At 40.4% G+C, this 25,952-nt stretch overlaps 2 protein-coding genes and 1 non-coding gene across 6 annotated transcripts in view; 1 reads left to right on the top strand and 2 right to left on the bottom strand.

Moving 5' to 3' along the window:
- Positions 1-3: 3 nt before the first annotated feature.
- On the bottom strand, positions 4-3,391 carry hbae4 (hemoglobin alpha embryonic-4). 2 transcript variants are annotated; one of them, XM_029527805.1, is made up of 4 exons: positions 3,084-3,391; positions 2,369-2,573; positions 2,124-2,273; positions 4-166 (listed from the first exon to the last, which is right to left on the bottom strand). In XM_029527805.1, the coding sequence occupies exons 1-3, from the start codon at positions 3,173-3,175 to the stop codon at positions 2,145-2,147; spliced, it is 426 nt and encodes a 141-aa protein (XP_029383665.1). In that variant the 5' UTR covers positions 3,176-3,391; the 3' UTR covers positions 4-166; positions 2,124-2,144. The 2 variants fall into 2 exon arrangements, with proteins under 2 accessions (XP_029383665.1, XP_029383664.1); XM_029527804.1 differs by lacking the exon at positions 4-166 and having other exon boundaries at positions 1,006-2,273; positions 3,084-3,389.
- A 1,979-nt stretch (positions 3,392-5,370) lies between these two features.
- On the bottom strand, positions 5,371-5,464 carry trnai-uau (transfer RNA isoleucine (anticodon UAU)). Its single transcript has 2 exons — positions 5,427-5,464; positions 5,371-5,406 (listed from the first exon to the last, which is right to left on the bottom strand). It is a non-coding gene; the product is annotated as a tRNA-Ile (tRNA).
- A 3,154-nt stretch (positions 5,465-8,618) lies between these two features.
- The window catches only part of rhbdf1b (rhomboid 5 homolog 1b (Drosophila)), a 32,730-nt gene continuing 15,396 nt past the window's right edge, over positions 8,619-25,952 (top strand). For 2 of the 3 annotated variants that reach the window (XM_029527659.1, XM_029527661.1), the window contains exon 1: positions 8,620-8,943. The gene's annotated coding sequence lies outside the window, so the exon portion shown is untranslated. Of the gene's footprint in view, positions 8,944-25,952 lie in introns of all 3 variants that reach the window. The other variant, XM_029527660.1, reaches the window with a different exon arrangement.

Genomic DNA, 25,952 nt, shown 5'->3' on the forward strand with positions numbered 1-25,952 from the left:
TTGTGCTGATAATTCATTTCAAAGCGATAATTAGCATTTATTGGTGCAAACTGTTATTGTTATAGGCTCAACAAAGGCCTGCAGCGTAGACTGCAGATGAAGGCTCTTCATCTCGACTGGAGGAATCCCCGTGTCTTACATCATCGTGTGATTTTTTTAGGGTGAGCTGAGGACAAAAGAGATTTACGTCTTTAGGCTTTGTTCTTCAATACATGAACTCGTGCATTTCAAGTACATGACTGCAAGCTGAAAACAGATTAGAACCCTTCCCAAGTGTGAACTGATGGTCAAAACGCAAAAGCAAACACAGACATTAAGGCATCAAACCCAGGAAGTAGGACACATTGTCTGAGATGTTTTAATGGTAAAATATTTTATTTTAAAACTTTTATCTTTCTTTGTAGCATCATGAAGGCTTTGAGAAATCTGACACCACAAAAAAGTATGTGAAAGAAAAACTCAGTAGGAGCTGAAATCCAATTTAATTCTAATTCCCCTCCAAGCAACAGTAAAAGTGATTTGAAAAGAAAATAATTCACACAGATATTAAATAAAAATAAATGATGTGTTGCTAGAACTGACTGGGTGAGCAGCCACAGATCCAAAGTGAGATTGGCTTTTCAAATGTATACATACACTAAGACAGTGCCATGTAGCAATGATCAGGAGTCAGTGTGTAGCTTCTAGATAATTCCAGCAGGAGGCGCCCTTTCCTCGTCTAATGGAAGAGTTGTGGCCCATTTGGCACTTCCCTTTAAGGTTTGAAGGTTTTACTTATTATTCAATTTTATTTACAGCTAGTTTTAAATCTGAAAACAGTTTTAGTTCCGGGGCACATCTCTACATTTGAAATGGATTTAAGTTCATATTGTAAGCCCTTATATAAGTCCTTTCTATATATATATATATATATATATATATATATATAATAATGGAAATAATGAGTAATGGACAGGGACAAAGATTTCCCTCAAGGTTTATTTACTGATGAAACTACCCATATTTAACACTTCAACAGGATATAAAACCAAAAGGAAGTTTGTTAGACCTAGTTAGAATTTAAAAAACAAACAAACACTACAGCATAAAGAGATGTCGGTGAGTGCTGTTAAAGTCTTCAGGGCTGTAGATGCAAACAGGGTGGAGAGCAGAGTTATGTGAGAGAGGTCCTTCTCCACTGTGTGAGACGGCCCCACTTTCCATCAGTCCTTCAGCACTCATACAAAGAAGATGGACCCAGGATTAGTGCCAATAAGCTGCAATAATCTATGTTAACATATTTATTCATCAATGATTTCCACTAATGGATTAAAGAAAACACTGAAAGAACTAAAAGATTATTAAAGAGCTTTGGGGCATGTTTAGGCCGCAGCAGTGATCCTTTCCTGCTCTTTACTGAACCATCTTGGATTCTCTATGGAGCTAAATCTGGGGCAATGGCTCTTGGTTGGGTTCTTGAGTTCTGACAGACTGGTGGAGATATTTAGCGTGAACAATCCTATCGTGGATGGGAATCCATAACCAAGTGCATTTGTTCTGGATTTACGTTCTTGGAGCTGGATGACTAAGAACATGACCTGACCTTGGTGAATATTATGGAATATTTTCTGCCTCTCGACAATTTTTCTGCATCTAGCAGAGTTGGATGAGATGATGGGCTCCGTCTTGGTGTGTTGAAGTGTGACCCCTTTTTTCTCACAATTGCAATAACGGAGCACGTTGAACTGGGTTTCAGAGAAGTAATGCATTTCAGTGAAGCTTTCAGTGAAGCCTTTGAAAGTCTGTAACAATGATTGACGTTTTTCCAAATATCAAGAGAACATTTATCTTCAAATTGGCATGAAGTTAGGCAAGGAATGAACATTTTATCACCAGACTGGGAACCCTCAGCAGCAATATATCTCACAAAGTTCATGATGTTCATTTCTTAAGACATGGCTATAAACTGTACAACAATCTGAGCTCAGCCAATGGTCTCATCTCATGAGGGAATTGATCGACTCAGCAAAATGTAGGATATTAATTGCACACCTTTTATTCGTACAAAACATTATATAATAACAACAACTACACATGGATAAATATTACACATCATATAGCATCATAAATGTCTCATTTACTACCGAGAAGCAGGTGGCTGAGTCTCATCTGTATTTCTCGGCGAGCACAGCTGCAAAAGCTGAAAGGAATTTGTCCATGGCTGCATGTATAACCGGTGTGAAGTCATCGCCCATGTGACAGGCCAGGGTGACCAGCATACAGTGTGAGAAAAGCTGCAGGAAGAGGGGAAGTTCTGTTAGCAACAAAGAGCTATTTCTCCCTGTTTGGTTTTTGACGTATTTTTGTCGCCTTTTCTCAGAACCTGCACCTTGAAGTTCGTCGGGTCTATCCGGAGCTGGTAGGCGTGCAGGGTCTGCAGAGGAGCCAGGGTGACGGTAAGCTGGCTGATGTCTTTTGCTCCCTCTGCTATGGCCAGAACAATCTTTTTCCCGTGAAGGAGCAGGTGGCTGGAGCCGGAACTGATGTCTAGGTGGGAAAAGTACGTCTTGGTGCCTGGGTAAGAGGCGAACATCCTACAGTGGAGGGGGAGCAGTCAGGTGAATTTGAGCCGAAGTGGATTTTTGCACATCAAAAGCATTTTCATCGCTGCCACCATCCCTAATCATCATGGTGATAATCCATCATGATGATGATGATGATACTCCTTGGTACCACTTAAAAAAGTAAATAACGCTGTAAGAAGCAGTTACTTTATTAGAGTTTGGTAAATTACTTAACAGTGACTGACGTCTTTTGACCTTATGAATAATAATGTTGACTGTCTTGTTGACAGTTGGTAATGGACAGTCCATTGTCCAATGCCACAAATAAAGGGCTAGTCCCTTTTTAATGCATTAACAAACATTGGTGAGTCATTAATGGGGGCATTTCTCTACAGACAGTATTTCTTTTGATGAGAGGCAGTTTGAGCTGTCTTAAATAGTTTTAAATGATAACAAACTCTCCTCAGGAGTCAAACCGTTTATTCCAAATCCAACATGTTTGGATTTTAGAAATGTCTGTACAGCAGAGTATGAACCTACCTAAGAAGTGCGTCTGAGCCAATATCTTCAGCCACAGGAGTCAGCCTTTCCCATATTTCTGCAATCACCTCTTTCTCCCTCTTTGAGAGCATTGCAGCCCACTGCACTGAACAACAATGGCTGTAGCTGAATATCCAGAGTGTGAGACGACTATTACAAGTTGAAGTCAGAGTTCACATCAGGTGATAAAAGTGCTAATCAACCATTTTATCACCACATTGACCGCGGTGAATCTAAGTGCTGGCAACAATGATGAAGAAAATGAACAATTCCGCCTGTGTGAAGAAAAGGAGGCGTAATAGTAAATGTCTCAGGCAGCAGCCTCGTTGTGTCCCCCCTGTCTTATCGGACAGCAGCAGGGCAGGGTGGGGGCTACGCACTGCCGCGCTATCTGCTGCTTTACATGCGTCACACTGGATATATCTACCATATCATTAATGTGGCTGACCTGAAAGTGCAGCTGGTGAGAGTTTCACACTCAATTTACACCATAAAAACACCATAAAAACAAACGCAACAACAGCATTTAATAGGTTTAGAAGCAGTTTGTTCCTTTGAGCCACTAAATAGTAACAGATTGCCATTAAACACTTAAAAAAAAGAAGAAGAAGCATTTCTTCCTTTTTTCTATCATCTCAGGAAATAAAATAATAATTAGATGCACAAAAATATCCCTGTCTCTCTCTGGTTATATATGTATGTGTAGAAACATATACATATATTAGTTTTTATATTAATATGTGTGCATGTCCAACCGCATGCATATTTATGAATGTGTATGCATTTTTGATTTCGCCGCATATGATATTTTGCGGTTCTGCCTCTGCAGATAAAGTCCTCAGATGCTGCTTATCTGCAGCTCCATAAGCTGCCGGTCACTGGGGAGTGGGCGTGAGGTCAGAATGCATCAGATACCATTGCGAAGACCAAAACACTGCACTGTAGAGAAGTGTACCTTTGCTGTTTGGGTCGAGAGAGAGAGAGAGAGAGCGAGAGAGATACATGAGAGAAGACTTCAGACTTCTGAGTTTAGCATGAGAAGTTGTCTAATGGCACGCTCATACTAGGATCAAGGTTTGCTGTGTCATAACCTGATTAAACAGATGTTCATTTGTCAGCTGAAACTATGGTCCTCACACAGGGCCTCAAGACCGGCCTTCTCGATGCATTCTTCACGTCAGTTGATATGGGCTTGTTGTTCCGAAACAAACATCACAAACCAAATGACACATTATGCCATTGCCATCGTTGAGGCCCACTGGGGGTGTGACTCCGGTGGAGGTGGACAGCAATCCCAACTGGTGATCTAGATTTCAGGTTTAGTCTGGACCTGCACAAAAAAAGGCAGGTAACAAGCACACACGCACACACACACACACACATACATATATTAGCAGTTTAGCCCTTGTTATGAATGTATGCAGAGTTGGAATGATGGAATCATGAAATAATGATGATTGAATAGTTTATTGTCTTCAATAACACAAATTACAGCAACAGCAGACTTCAGGTATTATTCCAAAGAAGAAGGAACAAAAATGAATGTAGTGCTACAGAGACAAATCACAAATCTGACTCTAATCGTACAATGGCAATCTGCCCTGAGGCTCTTCTGTGATTGAACATGTTTCACTGGGGAAAGATATAGTCCTTCAGCCTCATGGGCAACTTGGAGAGTAAAAACTAGGATGTGGCCACTTGAAGATGTTGCCCAATAGGTGGCAGTGATGTGAATCAGGCAGGGGCTTATATTCCTCAGTCAAAACTGTGTTGCTCCAAGTGAGACTTGAACTCACAACCTCAGCATCGCTCTGCAGCTTACTATCTTATAAGTACTGTGCACTGACCAATGCATCACTGGAGCGCAAGAGGTTGTTTAGGTGGTGTGCCTATGTTGATGGACCATCAGTCCAGAGGTGTGCACACTGAGGTTAACTGTGTTTGATTTCTCAGACTGGTGCTACAACCTCCTTCATGACCCTGCATGGAGTCACGTTATAGATGATGGAGTGAGGAGTTCTGGTCACTGTTTAATTTTCCTTAGTCATTGTCATTATCAGTGGAGCTCGGGAGGTTGCACATCAAAATCTTGAACGTCTGATGATTGAAAACAAGCATTGAAAACAGTGCTTTGGTTTTTCAGTATCGCTGGAAAAAACAGCTGAATGGGCATTTGTAGGCAGTCCAACAACATGCACAGTGATGTTAAGTTGATATGGTTTACTCAGACTGGTGCAACAGCCTCCTTCATGGAGGAGTTCTCTTCACTGTCTGTTTAAAACCTAACTGCTCCAGGTGAGGCTCGAACTCACAACCTCGGCATCACTCTGCAAGTTACTGTCTTATAAGTACCGCGCGCTGACCGATTGCGCCACTGGAGCATTCAACTCAGGGAGTCACCTTAGGGAGCATTAGCTGGACTCCATCTCATCAATATCCAGTACTTACCAATACCAAATCTTTAATTTTATATGCGATCATGAAGGCAAGATCAATGTAGCCATTGATGCAATGTAAATGTGTTTTCTTTTTTTGTTGCAGAGGCGAGATCTGTCTAAATTTGCTTTATTCTCCTTTAGCCAATACTCAGGGATACAGATTGAACAATATTGAATAAAGATCATTTGGAAACTAAGTGATCGATTTATTTTCAGGTTGTCAACCACAAGATTTGAAAGTAAAACTACAAACAGAGGAATGTGAAACACAGCTAGGAATGGTCATTAATTCGCCATAATGTCCGTAAAAGTCTCTTTTGTGAACGCACCTTGTAAATCCCTCGTATTTCTGCCCACGCTTGGTTATCCTCAAAGCTTGTTTTCTGCAGCTACGCATTGTAATCAGCTGTTACAAAAGGAAAGCAGCTCTCTGCATGTCCTGCACGTAATGTGACTCTCACTTAATGTGCAATACAACAAGGAGCAAAGCGTGTTAGAGTAAATTTAGAAACACAAATTCATTGTTCAAGCTGCATGTGGATAGATGATGATTTGTGTTTGTGCACCTGCATTGAAACAAAAGTGTGCTTCCACAGGAAAGTCTAACTGAGAATTCATTAAGATAAATAAATCCAGAATAGCTCTTTACTAGCGTTACATTTGTGCTGTTTTAGGCCCAGCGTTAGGCCCATTTGTCAGAAAGCTTGCCAGCACCGCTCCCTGTCCCAGCAGAAGGAAGAGGCTGGCGTTAAAGTGATGCAGAGCTGCATGTAACCAAGCAACTAAACCTGAGCTGGATGGAAGTGTATTCTCAAACACTCAGAAACTTTCTTACCATTTTCACACTCACAGCTTCAAATAGGAAACAATTCAAAAAGATTCGACACAGTTGTGCTTTCTGCTTTGGACGCACATCTGCCCCTTTAAGTTTTTAACATAATGTACCTTAATTGAATAAAGACTTTATTTAGTACTAAGGCTTCAGCACTAACCTTAATAAAATGCACAAAGACAAAACTAGTGAAAATATAAAAAAAATAAACAATAAAAAAAAATATTGTGTTTGAAATTATTTTTCAAATATAAAGAAAAACCTTTAAAAAATTTCTGTGAGCACATGCACTGAGCTCTGAGCCATTTCTCCTCTTGTCATTTCCTCAAGGGATCGTTGGGATATGGTTTGAAGCTTCTAGTCACCTCCTTCCTCGGACAAACACGATGGTAAAAGTGCTTGTTTTTTTAAAACGCAGTAACGACTGAAGACCACGCTGACAAAAATGGCAGATGTAGATAAATAAAAGTAAGCCTGTGGGGACAGTAGCCTGCTGCTGCCACAGGTAGGCAGTAAATTACATGGCAAATACAAACAGGCTCCTTTATTGGATAAGACCTTGTTTTGAGATCGCATGTAAGGAAAATCACCTTCACTGCAGCTTCACGCCAATATGTGTTCTGCTTCTTCATTTTTATTTTTTTGGTTTTTAACTGGAAAGACATTGTGTGTGTTGCATGGCCTGATGTCTTTTGTGCTGTAGGAACACAATTTGAAACCAAGCGTGTTATTTTCATGGATGGATGGATAGCAAACATGGCTATTAAGAGAGGTTTGCTCTTCTGACCCCTTTCAGTGGAACACATGAGTAAAATTCTGGACAGGATTACATAGTTTTCCAATCCGATTATTTATAATATATTTAAAATATAACTTACAATTATCTTCCACCTGACTTTTACCCTGGTGCAACTTGCTGTTTCTGTCACTGAGTTATGCATTACACACTTAATTTTTCACTTTATTTCTCCACTGTCCTATATGTGAGATTTTATCCCTACCACACCCAGAAACACCTGGCCAGGAGTGCATGGAACGCACACGTGAGCCTTCATAATGAGCTGTATCCTGTATCCTTTCACGTCTGAGGGCCACATTGTTGCAGGGACTGAGCAGTGGGGGTGCTGAGAGATGGTGGTCAGGTGAACCCGTCAAACGTTCCCATTGAGTGCGAGGTGGGCGAGCACAGTAAGAGGATATAGTGGAGCAGGACCCTGAGGGGAGAGCTTTTTAGGGGATAAAAAACCACAACGTGAACTCACCCAACTGTCGAAAAGTAAAGGTGAAGAACAGCTAAGCAGCTATAAAGCAAGTAGACGTGCAGCAACACTTCAAATCAGCGATGTCTTTCTCCGTACTGTAGGAGGGCTTCATGTTTGCTGCATAAAAATGAATTACATTCTGGTTATTTTACAGATAAGGACAGGACTTTTACTAAAGATAGAATTGACTGTTTATGCATTTGTATTGTAAAGCGTGCAGGGAGAAGTTCAGTTACCCGTGAACTGAGCAGGAAAGTACCCAACTCTCATTTGCTGCAGACATCTTCGGTTTCATAAACAATTGCACTTCTGAGTAACTTGAAGGCTCTGTATTTGCCCTAACCCTAACCCTCATAATGAGAAGGGAGGATGAATGAGCAGCAGGTAACCAGGTGACCACAAAGACAATATTTTCATGAGCTGAAATGTTCTCCAAAGCCAATCTGAGTGTTCTGTTTGACGTCCCTTTTGACAACTCAGACACAGACTCTTTACTGTTTTTTTTTACTTTGTGCTTGCAAACCTAACCTAAATTTTGTGGAAATTGCTCAGGAACAGCACAGTGAACTAATGAAATGATATTTCAGGTATCCACAAATCCACTGATTTCTTTTATGTGGGCTTTTTTTTTCCTTAAACTGGCTCAGATCTTCAATGTTAATGAAGATCTGAGCCTTTTGACTTAGTTAGAATAAGCAATATGTTACATATTGCTTATTTGATTGTAGATAAATAAGTAAATAAGTAAATTATCAAGGAAAAAAAATAACAGTAACAATATCAAAAATGGTTCACATTTGAATCTAGATAATAAACACATTATACTACTTTTCGTTGAAGCTGTCGTAAGAACTTTTTTATGTAATTTAATGCTGAGACTTCTGTAACAGTTTGTCCAGAAGTCAGTTCCTGGTTTGTGTGGCAGCTTGAGCAGTAGAAAGGTGCGGAAGCTCTGTGTGACCGCTCGGCGGCGCTGAAGTGAGGCCGCCCGGCGGAGCGGCAGTCTGTCGGTCGGTCGGTCGGTGAGTCGGTGGCCGGTCGTCCAGCGGCGGCAGCCGTGTGGTTGGGGAGGGGGTGCGGGGGGCAGACACAGGAAGGACCCGCTGAGCCTCATCCAGGACCGAGGCTCCGGTTGGCTGATGTTCACCGCCATCTCCGCGACACGTGAACACCGCCCTCTTTAACATCTGGAGCTCGCGCCCGACAGAAAAACTGCTCTGGCTCGTGCCTGTCTGACGCGCGGCGGCGGGGAGAAGTTAGGAAGTGACCGACGTTAGCATCACCTCCCCGGGGGAAGACGTCGCCGCCGGCCCGGACTCAGTTTGAAGGTAAGCGGACGGAGGGAGGTGGAGGTGGAGGTGGAGGTGGAGGGGGGAGGGCGGTGTGTGCCTCCTGCAGAGGCCGGTACACCCAGAGCTGTCAGCACCTCTTGGGGGTCTCCTGAGGAATGTGTCCTTACTGGGAGAATTTGGCCCACCTGGACTAACTTCCCGCCTTCCACATTCACTCTTTTTTTGTTGTTGTTGTGATGGCTGAAAGTGAGAAAAACACATTTTATTGATGAGTCTACTGTGGAGGGCATGAGGAGCTGCACCAAGATGGATCTAATGGGATGTGTGTTGTGTGTCTGTGTGTATCTTCTGGCATAATTCCTTCCAATTTCTCAATTCTAAAATTGCTGTAGTGATGAAGTCACGTGCACAATCAGGACCTGACACACACACACACACACACACACACGCTCAGGTTTGTTGAGTGTGGTGGATTGATTTCAAAGGGCTGCCTGCTGTGCTGCTGTGGAGATGAAGGGGGCCGTTTGCGTTGCCGGCCGCACAGAAATCCCACTGAGACTATTAAACTACTGACCCGTGCCATCAAGGATTTGTTTTGGCTTCCTGTTTGGAGGGACGGTAGGAAGCAGAGTTTTGAGCCAGATGGCAGCAGCACCCTCACAAGCACGCACGCACGCGCACACACACGCACACACAGCTGGGGTAGCTGTTCAGAGACCAGAGTTTGAACCTGTGACTTGCAGCGCTTGGTTGTATGTGGAGTCTCTGGAGTGCAGAGTTAATGGAGTGAAGAAATCAGTGAAGATTCATCTTTGAAACACACACACACACACACACACACGCACAGGTATGTCTTTGGGGCTACAATGCTCTTCTGGACAATAAGTTTTCCAACTTTCACTCTCTTGAGGTTTTTAGTGACAAGATTATTTTCCAGCCTGTGTCTCCAACGGACTGCAATTTGTACAGATGCACACAATCAAGGGGAAACTCAGTTGTTTTAGCACTGCTTTCTTTACAGTTGAGACAGCCACTTGAGCTACTATATGGCTTTGGAGTTTTGTTTGGATTAAGTGATTGTCTAGTTGTTAAGTTATCCATCCATCCATCCATCCATCTTCTACTGCTTTTCCGTTTCCGAGTCGTGGGCTGTTAAAATATAATCAATTATATTTAATTTATTTAGAAAAATTATCCTATAAGCACCTAATTCTTGATTTTAAATCTTGCAATCTCTGCAAATGTGAAGGTGGCACATCATTTGAAAAGTTACTGTGCGATAAAACGAAGCCTTACTTTGATTCTAATTTACAAGTGAAAGTAAAACATTTAACAGGAAACCGACAGCATCCTGGAAGATATCTCATCTGCTGTGAACCGTCTAAGTGTAAGTCAAGTATTCGTTTGTGGGCAGACTGACATTGCAGGTGTGTGTTGTTGTTTTTTTTTTTTTTTTTTTAATCCCTCTTTGTGTCTTCCCTTTGGCACTCTGACGTTACTATATTAAGCATGTTAGAACAGGTTGAATGGCAAAGTGGCAGTGACAATAGAAGGTTTAATTCCGGGCCGCTGCTCTCAGAAGAGCAATGCACCTTCATGTTTATGCGGAGCCCTCTTCCAGCTGCATCTGGTTGGAAAACTGGTTTGGTTTCACAGGAACCCCCCAGGATTTTCACAATTCATTTTTCATGGCAAAATGCCCATGAGTGGCTCTTCTCCAGTGCCTAAAAGCTGTACTGTTGATCTTTCTCATGTTTTATGCCGCTACTTGTCACTGCAGAAGTTCTTCTTTCATCTTGTCAAGAAATCTGCATAAAAAAGAGACGAGCTGAGAACTTCTGTTTCCCTACTTCTCTATAACCCGAATTCAAAGCCTGTCTCTTTCACAGCGGTAACTCGGAATCTGTACCATTTCAGTGGTTTGACAAAACCAAAGTGTTCAGATGATGTCTTTTTTATTCTTTTGCTTTGGACATATCAGTAGTAATGCTGTCAGATGGGTTTAAAAAAGTTGTGACACCAGCTTCGGAAGCCTTGAGGGGAAAATTTCCACATGGCTTGTTTTGACTTAGAACTCATTTGGCAATGATGTGGCCCTCTAAAGCAAAGTAATGTCTATCTGTGCCCAGTTAAGATACTGTAAGTGTCAGGAGGCTTTGAGCTGTAAAGCGCTGTGGTTTGTGGCTGTCTGTTCGGTCATCCATCACTTTAGTCAGACTGAAACATTTCCATGACCATTTGATGCATTCAAATTACACAATTACATTCATGGTGCCCAGAGTATGAATCCTCAGAACTTTGTTGGGCCCTTTAGTTTTACTATACCACCACCATGGGATTGGTATTTGTACCCATGTGTTTGTCGGGAGAAATTTTCATTACTTCCGTAGTCTTCTAACTTCCTATAAACTTTTAAAAGTATTGAAATTGTCATAATTGTTCATCATTCTTGGTTAAATCTGTGTGCTGTGCTGTCTTAGCATGTCAGTATTTAGCCATCTGTCGATTCATTTGGCGTGTCTATTTTCAGAACAAACTGTACAAATGAATTAATCATAACTTGAAAGTTTGATGTGTACATACGCAAAGAGGTTTCTGTGGTTATTTTGCAAGGCTGCTACCAGTTGCATATGAAATATAATGAGTTCTGTTTAACTGTGGTTTGACAATGACGTCATCATTTTAACAAGCGACTGCAGATACTTGCATCTGCAGAGATAAATGCAACACCCAGATAATACATGATCAAAACAACAGGCCCAGAAAATACAACTCTTGGAACTTCAGTTTCTACGTCAAAGATTAGCAGACCAACATTGTTGCTCTGCTCGGAGTCAGACTTTCTGACTGGCTGAGGAGTCATTGAAGCTGTCATGAAGATAGTTTTACCCTTGGCTCCCATGAAAGACAAAAGGATGAAGACCTGACCTGAGCCCGAGAGATCTGAAAAAGGATTTCTCTAATCCTCTCTCTCGCTCTCTGTGTCTCGTTAACCTCTTTCAGGTTTCGTGTCAGGCTCGCTGACAGAGGATAGAAAAAACACAAAGTTCAAGTCCACATGCCATTTTTACTTCACACGCACACAAACACCCCCCGCCCCCCAAAACCTAAACAACCTTAGTACTTCAGAAGTCACATGAGCCAATTTTATCTATTGTTACTTATTTATGTGACATAATTATTAATTGTAGTCGTAGTTTCTGTGAACACCCACTGTTTTTAAAGCCTCATACTCACCACTGGGTTGTTGGTTTAATTTTCCTTTTCCAGCCTAGAGATAGAGACCGAAATAGAATGGCTGCAGGGATTGTGGGTCCATAAAAAAAATGCACTTCTGACAGATTGTCGAAGGTCAAACTGTGGCCAGAGGATCACTGACTGTACAGTGGATACATAGGTCACTGAGAGTTCACAAGTGGATCATTTACGCAAGGAAATAGGGTGAAGGATAACGAGTAGGTATACAGCCCCGCAGTTGCTTTAAAGCATCCAATTTAGGATTGTTTTCAATAAAATGCAAAATTACGTTTCAATCTGTTGGCTCGAAGCTGCATAAACAGAATTCCAGGTAAACATAAGAGGAGTGTTTGAAGCATTGACTTGCACCCGGAAAGCTGCTTCTGAATGCTTCTGCTGGTACTGGAGATATTTTGTTAAAGTTATTCAATGTTGTGTTGCAAAAACAAATGTCTGCACAGCATAACCTGAACTGAGCCCACATAGATGGGACCTGATTTGCTTTAAAAGATCATGGTTGACATGTACGCATGCACTTTTTAACTGTGCACTAATATTCTCACATACTGTATCAGGACTTTCTCTACCAGCTTAAAAAAATCTGAAGGTATTCGCTTTTCCACACTGGTCCAAGTTTCCAAGTGCTGCAAAATGAAGCCACACGTTCTTGAACATGTACTTATTTTATTTTAAATATTTGGTAAAGTTTGGATTTATATTCCTTTGATTTGGACTGTTAGAGGCTGTGTCATTCAGTCATTTATTTATTCATTTTACACTTAACCAATTATTTTAAAAATGGATTTATCACCTGAAGATATTTCAACCATTTGTCCAGCCCTTTGAACTTCCTTTTATCCATTGCTTTAACTATGTCAACCAGTGATTGTTGACTGATTATTCTCATGATTCTTTTCTCTTAAAGGAATGTTATAAAGTCGGCAAAATTGTTTTGCCAGTTCACTAATTGATTCCTTGTAGCTATTGCAGCTTCTTCTCTGATACTTTTAGCTCTTTAAGTGTTCAGGAGTTACGACTGATTTGTTGATATTAAGTCCTTTGGACTCTTGGAAATACACTATAGTATATTTATTCCCCCCCAAAAGGATTTTTTTTCTTCCTTTTAATGTTTGCTAAAAACTATTGTGACCAGCAGAAATTACGTGCCTGTTGGAGGTATTGAAGGCCTCATGGTATTTGCTGACAGGAGTTTAAATGTAAAATAATGCTGCTGTGTCCAATGCAGATATTTTCTCCATGAAATGTTTTCTTTCATTCAGTAGAAACAGATTAGATCTTTATTGTAGAAGATTGTAACAAAAGGCGTGATTCGCAAACTGTCAGAGAGGAATTTTAATCTGCCCAATATGTGGCGGACACTGGTCTCCAGGCTCCTCTTCACTGTCTGTCTGGTGACAGACCTGTCCCGTGGCCAGAGCTCTCCCGAGGGACTCCAGACTTCTGGGATAATCCTGAATAACTCCTCTCCATTTCTTTAAACCCACAATTATGACTTTCATTTTTCCCCATTGTAAGCGCTCTCTCCCCCGGCTATCTTACCCCTAATGTGGCATCTGTGGGCAATTACCATTAACTTTTCATACAAGGCCAGCCAACAGAGGAAGCTGTTGTATTGGAGTTCACAGAATGGCTTTACTGGCTGCGTAGTGGGACGGCAGGAAGGAGGGATGGTGGGACAGATGAATGGCTGCTGAGGAGGTCTATTCAACTCCGTCTCCGGGTGAGGCCATACTTGACTAGACACTTATTGTGATGGGGACCTTCCTGTCAAGACACTGCTAACACAAAACTGTCTCATATGAGGCTCAGCTGAGCAGACTTTTTTGTCTGCTCTGTCCTGCCTGTCAACCATTCTGTCTGTCGGCCTTTACTTACTTTATTTATTTCTCTTTCTCTGTATTTTTTATGTTTCCATCAGGCGGCCATCTATTTTTCTGTGCTATATTTAAGCAATTTAAAATCACGAGATTTACTTTTGCTGCAGCGTTGAGGACGTGATGGTAACTGCGCTAATAGTTTATATTTAGCATCACCCCTTTAAACACGTGTAAGGTAATTGTACCATCAATTCACAAGCAGTCATTCAAACTGAGTGAGCTACATTTTTGAGTCAGTTTCATAATTTCAACCTCACTCCAAACTAGTAACCCAGGAAATATTCATGGTGATCGTCATTGTAAAATAATCAAACCAGATTTGGTGCAATTTTAACCAAAGTCGGTCAGTTTTAACTGACCGACTTTGTGTCTTAGTGACACATTTACCCCCAAACCACTTTCTTTAAGTCTCCCCGCAGCAGATGTGACCCAAAACTTGGGCAATGACATCATTTTATAGTTTTTTCCGCTTTCTAGTCTGCACAGTAAAATGACCGTGATTCATTTTCTGTGTAAATCTTGAATAGGATTGGTTTGTTTTTTCCAGCAAACCCCCAAAAAGTGCCAACACAGGAGCAAAAGAAAGCCATTTAACTAACCACATGGCTTTATTGAGCTTTACGCCATCAGCCATATTGACTTGATAGTTTTTAAGTTGTGAGGAGTGACAATCAAGGATGTTTGCATGTGTCTCTGAACTTTAAAACCTATAAAAAATTGCTGAAAAGGACATAGAAACTGTGATTTGTTGAAAGATTGTGGTTTTGGATGAGGTGTTGATATTCTACCAGGATTTTTCACCTGTAAAAATAAAATAAAATATAAATGTAAATAATACTTAAGTTTCTACAATCAGATATCTTACTGGAAGTAATATATACATTATACATTGAGGGGGAAACACTAAAAATACAAATATGCTTTCATATTTCTACATTATGTTGATTATGGATATAATGTGGTGGTGTCTCAGACCTATTGTTTTTGCAAGTTCATGATTGATGGGGGAGATTTTGCTTCTGAGCTCATGCAATTTTCCTTGGATAAATATCCATCCTTGGAGTGTGTCATAATAAACTCACTGAACTCCATTGTCAATTCTGCAGATGTCAACATGTGGTCTCGAACTAATCCTTTATTCTGAGGTTGATAATGACCGGAGTAAACAAACATAATATAGGTTCATGTTCACTGTTGATTTGATTGTCATTTTAGACTTTAATAAAGACATGGTCTACTTAAATACATAAAGACTGAAAAAAAAAAGAGGCTTGACTTCAATTATTTGACCTCATAATTACTACTTTAGTTTGCCCTGATTTGGATTCTTCATGGATGTTTTGGAAGTCGGTTTGTAGCCCTTGGAGGAATATGGACCTCACCACTGACACATCATTTAGAGAACTGCTGTGTTCAGCTTCCTGGTGTATTATCCCACATGTAAAGGTTTACTGTATACTTACTGTGTGAAGTCTATTAAACCTGCTGTTATATTCACACAGTAAATATAATGTAATATAAACACAATGGCAAATGAATGTGTAGCAGCAAAATGTTCTCACAACTGAGAGTTATCACCCCAAATGAATCAAGGTTCAGTCAATGTCGCATTTAAAAATAGGGATTTAGGAAGACATAATTGATTTCATACAAAATAATTCACTGTGAAGTAAGAGTGGCCAGTATCGACCTTCTTTTTAAATCAGTCATTTGTGTGCATGAGTGTTTTGGCAGCAAAACTGTATCTGTCTGTTTTCGATGAGGTGCTTTTTGTTTCAACTGAAGGGAATCATGAAAAAAATAAACAAGAACAGAGGAGGTGAATATTACACAGAAATAAAAAAGAGAAAGAGGCAGCAAACAATGTGAACAATTAATAAAGTATGTTTATGCTTCAGCTTGTGACGGGGACATAATACACCTCCAGGCAGCCATTTTGGTTGATTACATTTCTTACATTATGGAATCCCTGAATGAAAATGACATGGTTGCTTGGACAGTTCTGTGATGGAAAGGGATCAGTTTGCTTCTGATCATTACGGCTAGTTCTTTTTAAGTTTGTTAGCTTGTTGTTTCTCAGCTCATTAAATTAATATGACTGCTTTAAAACTTGAGCTTTAAAAATAAACCAAAAACTGAGCTGAATAATCAAAGCAACTGTAGGACTGTGTGATCGAACCTGGATCTTGAACACATATTATGAATGTATTAACTGGCATTACATTAGTGTTTTTTCCTCATTTTTTTTCAGTCATTATTTGTTAAAAAACTAGCTTGTAAACTTGTAAATACAGATCAAATCAATATCCAAGTTGTGATTGATAGAGATGTCCCCAAACTCTTAGTTGTTTAATAATTTAGAATAGCCTAAACAATAGTTGCAAACAGATTCCTTGTGAATTAATCATTGATATCGGGCTAAATTGCCCATGTGCAGTATCTGCAGTAAAAAAACCATCTTTTGTTGTCGTCTGATGTGATAGAGCAACATCTCCAGGTTTTGCTAGAATATCCTAATAGGAAAGGGAACATGTGCTGAGAACTGACCTTTTCCAGCGTATTGTCCCTCCTAACTGATGCTGATAGAGTTTACAGAAAGCCCTCGGTCGCCGCTCCTACTCTTGGGGTTCCTGCTCATTAGTTCCTGCTTCTTTCTGATTTGTCCTCCAACTCTATCATTTGTCTATTCATCTTCTGTCGCTTCATGCTGCAGTCTCCTGTGTCTAGCCCCTCCAGGCATCCCCTGTACTGAGAAAACAGTGCAACCCTTTCATGAACTGTAACTGGAACAGGAGCTGAGGAAGCATTAGTGTCTCTCCTGTGGCATTTATGGCAGTCGAATTTGCTGAGGTGTAGAACATTTTAAGTGGTGAATGGCATTTCCAAGTCATTTCTGCTGGATTTTCTGCTGTGGCAGTAATTTATTTCTGTTAAACCTGATAAAAGTTAATCCAGTAACCTCAGCTTTACTTAAATTCTATTTACATTTGAACAAATAACCCACACACATAATTATTATACAGTTTTAATGTTTTTCAGTTCATTAATTTGAATTTATATGGTTTTAAATCTGCAAATGTAATGTTTTGACTCAGCCAGATGAAAACCCACCATAAACTACCTGAGGTCGCGGGTTTGGATCCTGGGCCTGGGGCCTTTCTGTGTGGAGTTTACATGTTCTCCCTGTGCCTGCATGGGTTTCCTCCCACCGTCCAAAGACATCATGTTTGGGTTAACGGGTGACTTTAAATTGTCCGTAGGTCTGAGTGTGAGTGTGAGTGGTTGTTGGTCTCTGTCTGTCTCTGTGTGTTGGCCCTGTGATGGACTGGTGACCTGTCTAGGGTGTACCACACCTTCACCCACAGTGAGCTGGGATTGGCTCCAGCACCCCTCGCACCACGGAAAACTGCTAAGCGGTTGAAGATGAATGAATGAATCATGGGTATCTGTGAGGATTAGAAAAGCAGTTTTTATCACTTCCCTGTTGGCTTCATTTTTTAACTCCAGAGTTGCCAGCTAGGTCACAACTTCCAGTGGTGAATGTGACATTGATAACTGATCAAGGCACTTTTGACCTTGTAGTCTTTATTCGACCCTTTAGTGCAGTTAAATTTGATAATTCGGCTGCCTTTACTGGTTCCTTGTTCCTCGTAATTTCTGACACTACAGTAAACAGATATATTGCTCCCTATTTACATCAGCATGTGAATGTTCAGCGTACATAAATGGTCACAGTTGTGATAATATAGACAGAGAATTATTAGAAATGCTGCTTTGAGGCTTTAACAACCTACAACAGCGAGGAAGGTGTAGCGTTCTGTGCTAATGCGTCTAAGAAAGTGACTGAAAGTGACAGTTTCAGGTAAAATTTTGCTGGTTTCTGTGCTGTTATCGCTGCAATTTTACCACAACGAAAAACTTAGGCTTTGCCCCAAAAGGCAGGAACTGGAAAACACAGACTCACACTTGCTGTATGCTTAAAGGTATGAATAAACAAGCACCAACGCATAGTCCCATGTTTTTTAAACCACACAGCCCACACAAGTCCACACACTGAAACTATGCAAATAGTTGTCACATGTTGTTAAAACAAGCGTGTGTGAGGTAGCCAACTGTTCTCGGTTTCTTCCACGTCTATCCTTGCTAGAGTATATTGCTTTCTTACACCCTAGATTGCTGCAGTGGATTTCCTTTCGAGTTTTTGTTCATTGACTGTCTTTTTTTTTTTTTGTTCTTTGGCTTTCAGCTTCTAACCTCTCGCTCCTTTTATCTTCTAGACATAAAGTATTTTCTCTTCCTTTTTTCATTTCTCTCCATTCATCGCTGCTTTTTTCCTTTTCTGTCTGCCTTGATGTGTACCAGACTCCGTGTGAGACCTGCAGCCACAAGTTCATTGTCATGTTAACACTGTGGTAGAACATACAAACCATAATGAATGCATGCAGAGCCTCTGAAAGGTTTCCCTCTTTAAATATTTTCTTTTGCCATCTGCTATGACTATGATCATTGAAATAACCAAAAATGCAAGTTACCTCAAGACTTTATTTGAACCACCTTTTTCTTTTGACTTCCTGTCTTTGTGTGAGTGCTTTGACAGAAAGCGCTGGGTGTCAATGAAGTGCAGTGGGTTTAAAGCAATGCCAGTCAAGTGTCTCTCCTGCTTGTGAAATTTAAATACAGATTTCCCACAGGCCACACTTCAGTCTACAGTAGGAAACAGTAGATAGCAGAAGCTTATGCCAATCCTTAAATCGTTCCTTAATGACTTTCATTGGAGATACTTCTGACTGTGGGAAAGATCTGAGACTTTTTGGTTATGCAAGGAGACACGACAGGGGAGTCTTAGCTGTGGATTTTGACTTTCCCTGCTTTTGCCCTGGTTTCAAGTTGCCAATTAATGTTTCCTGCTTAGACAGAGAGAGGAGACAGAGCTTAGAGTTCGACAACCAATGTACTCCCAATCTCTGATCTTCTCTTAGTTTCCGGGCTACTGTTTATCTCAGTATATTTAAGCAGATTTTTTGCTGTTCGCTTATTTATTAAAGCCTAAGAGGCAATTTGGGCTGTGGCGGGCTAGTTCAGTTGAAAAAGACCCAATAAAGACCAGAGTTAACATTGTTGTTACTTTCCATCTCTGGAGACAACTCTCTTTCTTGCTGACTTGCAGAATTTCTTCCAGACTCAAAAGAAAACCAGTTAAAGTAACATTGGCTATGTAGCAATGACAAAGCAATGACTTAGAAATCTATTGCTTTTTATTTTTCTAATGTAAAATGAAACATTATTTTCAGTAGTAACATGACAACATGTTAAGTTTCTTAATCAGATGAGTTTGCCTCATTTTTTATTTTTACTTTTGTAAAGGGACAGCCTTCTGACTTCTGATGCCACTCAGTGTTGTTTTTTTTTTATTTTATTTTTTTCTTTGAGGGGGGGATTTCATCCAAATGACTGAAAACAATTATGTTACTTCATTATTGAAGTACGACTTGATTGATATATAAGTGAAGTGTATGAAAAAGCTTTTCGAGCTAACACAATTCCTAGCTTGCCTTGCACAGCAGATTACTGAATCACAGCTTTTTGGCTTTACTTTGGCAGCCTTTTGTAAATATGTGTGCATACACAGTGCAGTTTAGGCCTTCTTAGCTTTCACATGGCTCTTGTGCTTTATGATGTAAATATTTCATATGCATGATTTGTATTATTTAGGGAGTAATGGCTGCAGAGGGACCCTTTATGCTCAGGCTGTAAACAACCAAAACACACATTTTTGGCCACATTATAGCCAGCTAACACGACCAATAAAACTAGATGGATAGCATTGGCTTCAAGGCACTTGGGCTATTAATAGGAATATGAAGTATTCCCTAGTGTCCAGTGGAGCAGCACATCGACCAGTTTGATTGGCATCATTTTACTGTTGTTGGTAATGCTAAGATTTTGTATTTCAGCCATTACATTCTTTGTTTCTCTAAACAAATGATACCATCTATCGAAATACTTCACACACCAAATCGCAATTGGCTCTTTACAGCGCAGTGGCAGATGGTGTACGGATTGAGAGGCAAATGGAAAAATCACTTTGCGAATGTTCATCCACTTCAGTGAGGTGAATGAGAAAACCAAGCATCGACAGGGAATGGTGAGGGGATACAAGCCTTCAAAGGCGTCAAAGGTATTTTGTGACAGTGGGTAAGAGGGGATTTGGGGAACATGGTTGTGATTTTGAGAAACACAGTGACAGAGTCACGGAGATCCAGCCTTGTATAAATCTCTAAATCAGCTTGACTGTTTTTTGTTTTTAGTTTTTTTTGGCACTTTTGAATTTTTCATTCTGCTTGAATTTTTTTCAAGGTGTCATCTGAGAATGAAAATACAGCATTACACATACTGTGTGCGGTTTCTTTCTGTACATAATTGCCTCCCTGTGCACTGATGAGAGTCGAAGTGTAGCAGCACAGTGGCTGATTGACTAATGAATTGCTCAGTGTAGCGTGTTCTGTGGTAACAAAATGGGAACCAGACACCATAAGATAGTAAAAGTCATGTTTAGACAGACGGCGTCAGTTCTTTATGAGGCCCTTGTACTGTATGTGTCTGTGAGTGGGTCATAGAGAATAACAAAGCTGCTAAGTTGATAAGCTTCAGACCGATGTTATCATTTTGGATGACTCAATCAAACACTGTTGTATCATGTACAGTCAGTGTCTGTTCTGTGCAAACAATTATCTCCCTATCAGGCTCTCGGCTGGCTGTGTGGTATATGTGTCATTTATAGCAAAAATGGCAGCAAACGTTGCTTTCTGAGTGACTCAAATGTGATAGTTCTAAGGCCGAGAGCACATGTTAACCCAGCACGCCAGCTGACCCTTTGGTAAATATCAAAGAAACTGATTTACTCAAACATCAGAGCTTAGAGATAAATCTCAGAGAAAACCTACAATACCATATGGTGACATTTGGTTTTTCTGGGGAGATAAGCTTTAATCATGCCGTTTGCCTGCTCCAAATCCCATCATCACTAAAAGGTTAATAGAGCACGTAGAGTTATGAAAGCCACAGCAAATCAGAAAGTTGAACTCAGGTTAAAATAGCGACCAGGAAATGATAAATGCTCCCAGGTTGCTCTCTGTTGATATCATTTCTTTCCATGTATCATTTAATGTTTGTTCTCTTGGAAATGGTGATTTCCATAACTGACAAATTGCTTCTTTTGTGGCAGATGTTTAATCAGTTATTTGTGTTTGTTTGCGTAGGTAGCAGCGGATCACACACACACACACACACACACACAGTGTCGCAGGGCAAACAGAAAGGAAATGACCTACTGTGTTATGATTGTAACATCTGGCACAGATGAGAGCAGTGAGCATACACAGTCCGGTGGGGTGGGGGTGGGGGTATCCACAGCATAACTCACTTTTAATCTATGTGACCTACTCGTGTGTTGTTACATCAGAACAGATGGGATGATGGAAGGAAACATGGAGGTCCAGATTTTGAGAAGTTTCCAGAGGCCGGGTTTTTAAAATGAAATGAAAATAATGATTTCCCTGAAATCAGACAATTTAGTTTTATTTCTTTGTGAGTTGTAAACTATTGTCAAAATGATTTATCCTTAAAAAAAAAAGGGATTTCTGATTTTGAGTGTTAGTTTGTAGGGCATGTGGCATGTTTAAAGGATTCTATCAGCACAGTTAGCTGTCCATTGTAAACTTTAAAATCCTTGTGTGGAGCAGGCAGTTTTTCTAAGGCTTCTGAAAGCAAAAAGTGCATTATCACTAAAATTAAAATGTGCCCAGAGGTGCTGTTGGCCAAGCTGCAGAGTCTATTAGAGCAGAGAATGCCAGCGTTGTGAAGTTCAGACCTACCTGTGCTGTCTGGGCATTAATCTGCTGCTGGCTCCCCAACCAATTAACTTGGAGGTGTACTGGTAATTATCAGTTGCACACCACATTTCTCTTCCACAGTGAACAGCATGAATGTTCCCCAAATATACCATTTACCTGCAGGATTAAAATAAATATTCTGGGCCCTGATTTGTTGCCCAGTGATTTTTGAGGGAAGCTGCAGCAGCAGAAAATATTTGATTTGCATTAGTGCCCTACTAAATACAGCATTTCCCTCCATATACAGTAGATCTCCAACTTCAGCTGACCATAAACCCAACTGCTGTTGTGTTAATGCTTAACGTAACATGATTTTATTTAAATGAATAGTTTAAGGCATTTTAAAGCTTGGTCACAGCAGCATTAGAAAAATGTCCTAGTAAATAACTTGAAATGGGAATTTTCTCAATGTCAAGCTGACCAGAGCCAGACGAAACTACTAGAGCTTTTTACCTTCGTCGAGCTTTTCAGGTTTTCAAAGTAAGTCAGCTTCCTCAAAGCTTCTTTTCTCTTTAGGAAGTACTGTGTTGTATTGCAATGGTGAACACTGTGAGTAAATGGATTTGACATGACAAATAATCTACTGGGACTGGCTAGCAGTAACATGCCTGGCAATAATGTTCGTGGGTAGCTCACTAGCAACAGTAGTCACAAATATTATGCTAAGACACAGGCCTTGCCACAAACTTTGAATGAGACCTTGTGAAATAGTTTGATTTATTCATACTTAAAATAATTTGAAGAATAATTAGACACATAGTATGCACAGACACACATATAATACCCTTAACAAGCAGCCTCAATATAGAAGTAGCAGAATAAATGAAGGAGAAGACTGAAAGAGGAAGAACCATTTAGGTGGGGTTGGTGGGAGGTTTAAAAAATAGAACAGAGCAGAGATAAGGTTATGGACCTCTTAACATAAAGATCCATTGGATATTAAAGCTAACTGGCATGCAGTCACAGTGACTTGGTGCCAAAGAAAATTGGGGAGCAGTGTCAGGACAATCTTCAGAGCCAAAGTGATGTCTTTTGTTTTATTCTGGACAGCATGTCAGGAAATGTCACCCAATGTAAAGAGGATCCAATTACACTGCAGCTCTGCCTCCTGCAGACTCAACAGGCTGCAGTGCTGCACACAAGCTTCATGTTTCCTGTAATATTTTCTCAGAAGGTCACACCCATAACTTCATATATAAATAAATAAAGATAAATAAGATAAATGAGTCAAAATTAGAGATTCTAAGATTATAATATAACAGCTTTAAGGTCCTTGACTCAATATTATATTCATGAAACTTTCATTCACGCAGATAATCTCAGAGGAAGTGTGAAGAGGTACTCAGCCTGAGAGCTTCACATATGCGCATGACAAATGAAAGAAAATGTAACAATAACTGCTCTCTAGCAGGATATTATTGCTTAGATGTTAAAGCCCGGTACTTGACTCCCAGTGAAATGATTCTGCGATGACTCCTGCTGCCTTGATACTGAATATGTGGGTATCACTGCAACACTTCCTGTCAGGCACTGATGACGCCTGGCAGCATTGTCGTTGTCCAGTCAGGGGTCGGTATGAGCCTCTCAGGCCTGACAGCGGGATGATGTCATGTGGTGTACAGCACAGGGATTACAGCCCCTAATCTGTCATGCAAACTCAATTTGAGAGAGAGGGGAAAAAAACACACACACACACACACACACACACACAAAAACGGAAAGATCAGGATCATGGAACCGCAAATGGTGGACATTGAAAACACGATGAAAAATGAAGAGACTGGTTTTGGACCTCATCATCCATATGGCAGGTTGTAAAATCCTCAGGTCGGGGACTGAAGAAATGGCTGTTTATGCACCGTGAGTGTGTGTATGTGTTGCTTTGTATGTCCTTATTCAGGCTGGTATTGTATAAGTAGATCTGTTCATGTCAGTGTCCACACAAACACACAGTGTGCATCACCACCACAGAGTAAGCAAAGGATGTGGTTAAAGATTGTTCTGGTGAAGTTTTCTATTTGCAGGGGTGTGTTTATCCTCATTGACCATAAGAGAACATGCAGGCTTCCACATGTGACCACAGAGCGACCAAAACACTGACATGGACAGTCAACTTTTTCTAATCTGCCTTGAGTTTCACATTTTCCTTCATTGCCAAACCCCAAGTCGGTCTGTGTTTGTCTAGATTTATGTCATATATAGTGTTTTTACACAGAACAATCCAAAAGTGCATCCATTCAATAGCTGTATCTGTTGGGGGCACTGGAGCCAGTCCACTACGCCCTGAATGGGTCGCCAGTCTTTCACAGAGCCAATAAAGAAAGTATCAAAAACATCCAATTGTGTATATGTATATGTAGTATTTTATGTGCCATCTTCAACATTTTTCCAATGCCATTTTTTTCTACACAGAATAAAACAAAGTCCTCAGCCACCATCAACTAGGAGCAACCAACAGTGTGAGACTGCATTTTAACACGTATTTTAGTGTTACTTTTTTTTTTTTTTTTTTTTTAGCATAACTCGTGAGGTAGTCTTAAACTAAGTTGTTATGAGGATTATGAAAGATAAAAGGCTTCATCCTCTGGTGCCCACGAATGCCTGCAAACTTTCATGTGAATCTATGGCTAATTATGAGATAATCCCTGTGAAAAGTATTACAAGCTATGTGTTGCTAGTTTCCTTTTTCATACTACATGGGGCAGATAAATAACAATATCTTTCATTTTATTTCTCCATTTTGTAAATGAAGTTCGAATTTTCCGAATAATTATCTCTAAAGTTATACTTCAGAAAGAAAAATGATTTGTACAATGAGATTAAAACGATCTAATTTGAAACTGTGAATGCGAATTCACTGCTTTGCGCTGACATTAAGGACTTTCACCAGATACATTAACTAGGAGGGAACTTCAAACAATTCTCACCTGCACAAACTTGCCATCTGTATTGATTTTCATGAAGACACCTGCTTAGTTCATGCTCTTGTTACGCTACTACACCTACTGCTGAGTAGTCAGACTCCTTATTCGTCCAAACACCCACATTTCACTCAGATCCACAAGTTTGCACCTGTTCTATGGGCACTGCCTCCTGGGAATTGTAGGAGATCACCAACTTAAAGTGTGGAAATCAGTTTTGAGAGGGGATTTGAATATACAGGTGCAAAAGAGAAACCAGAATTGATCGTGTTTGATAAGTGAACATAGCCACGGGGGGTTCCACTCAAAGATGACTGTTTTGCTTGGAGGCACATCCCGTCCTGTCCATATCAGTGTGTGTCAAGGAGTTGTCCAGCTGCCAACCTAGAATACCTTTCAGCTCCTTAGACTTGACTTTGGCCAGAGGACTGAATATTGTCTCCAGGTTCGCATATGATGGCAGACATTATAGTTAAGCTGATGGTTTTATGGAAAGAGAGCGGAGCCTGTAATTTTGTTTGCAGCCATGAATCACAGAATGATTCACAGCCGAGAGCTGCAGGAGCTGCTTGTTGGTGGTTGCCGATTACATCGCACCAGAACTGCATGCAGATGTCCTATTATACACTAATAGTCCCCTCACTCCTGCTCAATGACTCCTGCTCAATGACTTCCTGCTCAATGACTTTTCAATGCTAATGTTTTTCTCACACTGAGCTGCAGCACAGAGGCATTCGTTTATATAAAATGTCATTTTTGAGAGGTGGATGAGGAAACACCTTTGAAAAAGCTACTTGTGTCGACAGATGTTAGAGAGAAGCCATAAAACTGTCATTTGGCGCCTTTAGTCCCCTCAGCTACAGTTTTTATTGAGGTCAAAGAGTTTTCCTGTAGCCTGGACCTTGATTTAATATAAAATCCAAATTTTAACATCCTTGACTCGCTGCTTAATGACTCTGCAGTAGTAATGAAGTGGTATTTCTCAGGGCTAAGAGCCTTTAATGAATTAACTGCATTTTAATAAGTGAAATTAAACCGCCAACCCATTACAGCATACAAAACATGAACATTACAGTTGTAAATGTAGTCACTGAAAC

The sequence above is a fragment of the Echeneis naucrates genome, chromosome 19 (genome assembly GCF_900963305.1).
Source record: "Echeneis naucrates chromosome 19, fEcheNa1.1, whole genome shotgun sequence".
Taxonomy (NCBI): domain Eukaryota; kingdom Metazoa; phylum Chordata; class Actinopteri; order Carangiformes; family Echeneidae; genus Echeneis; species Echeneis naucrates.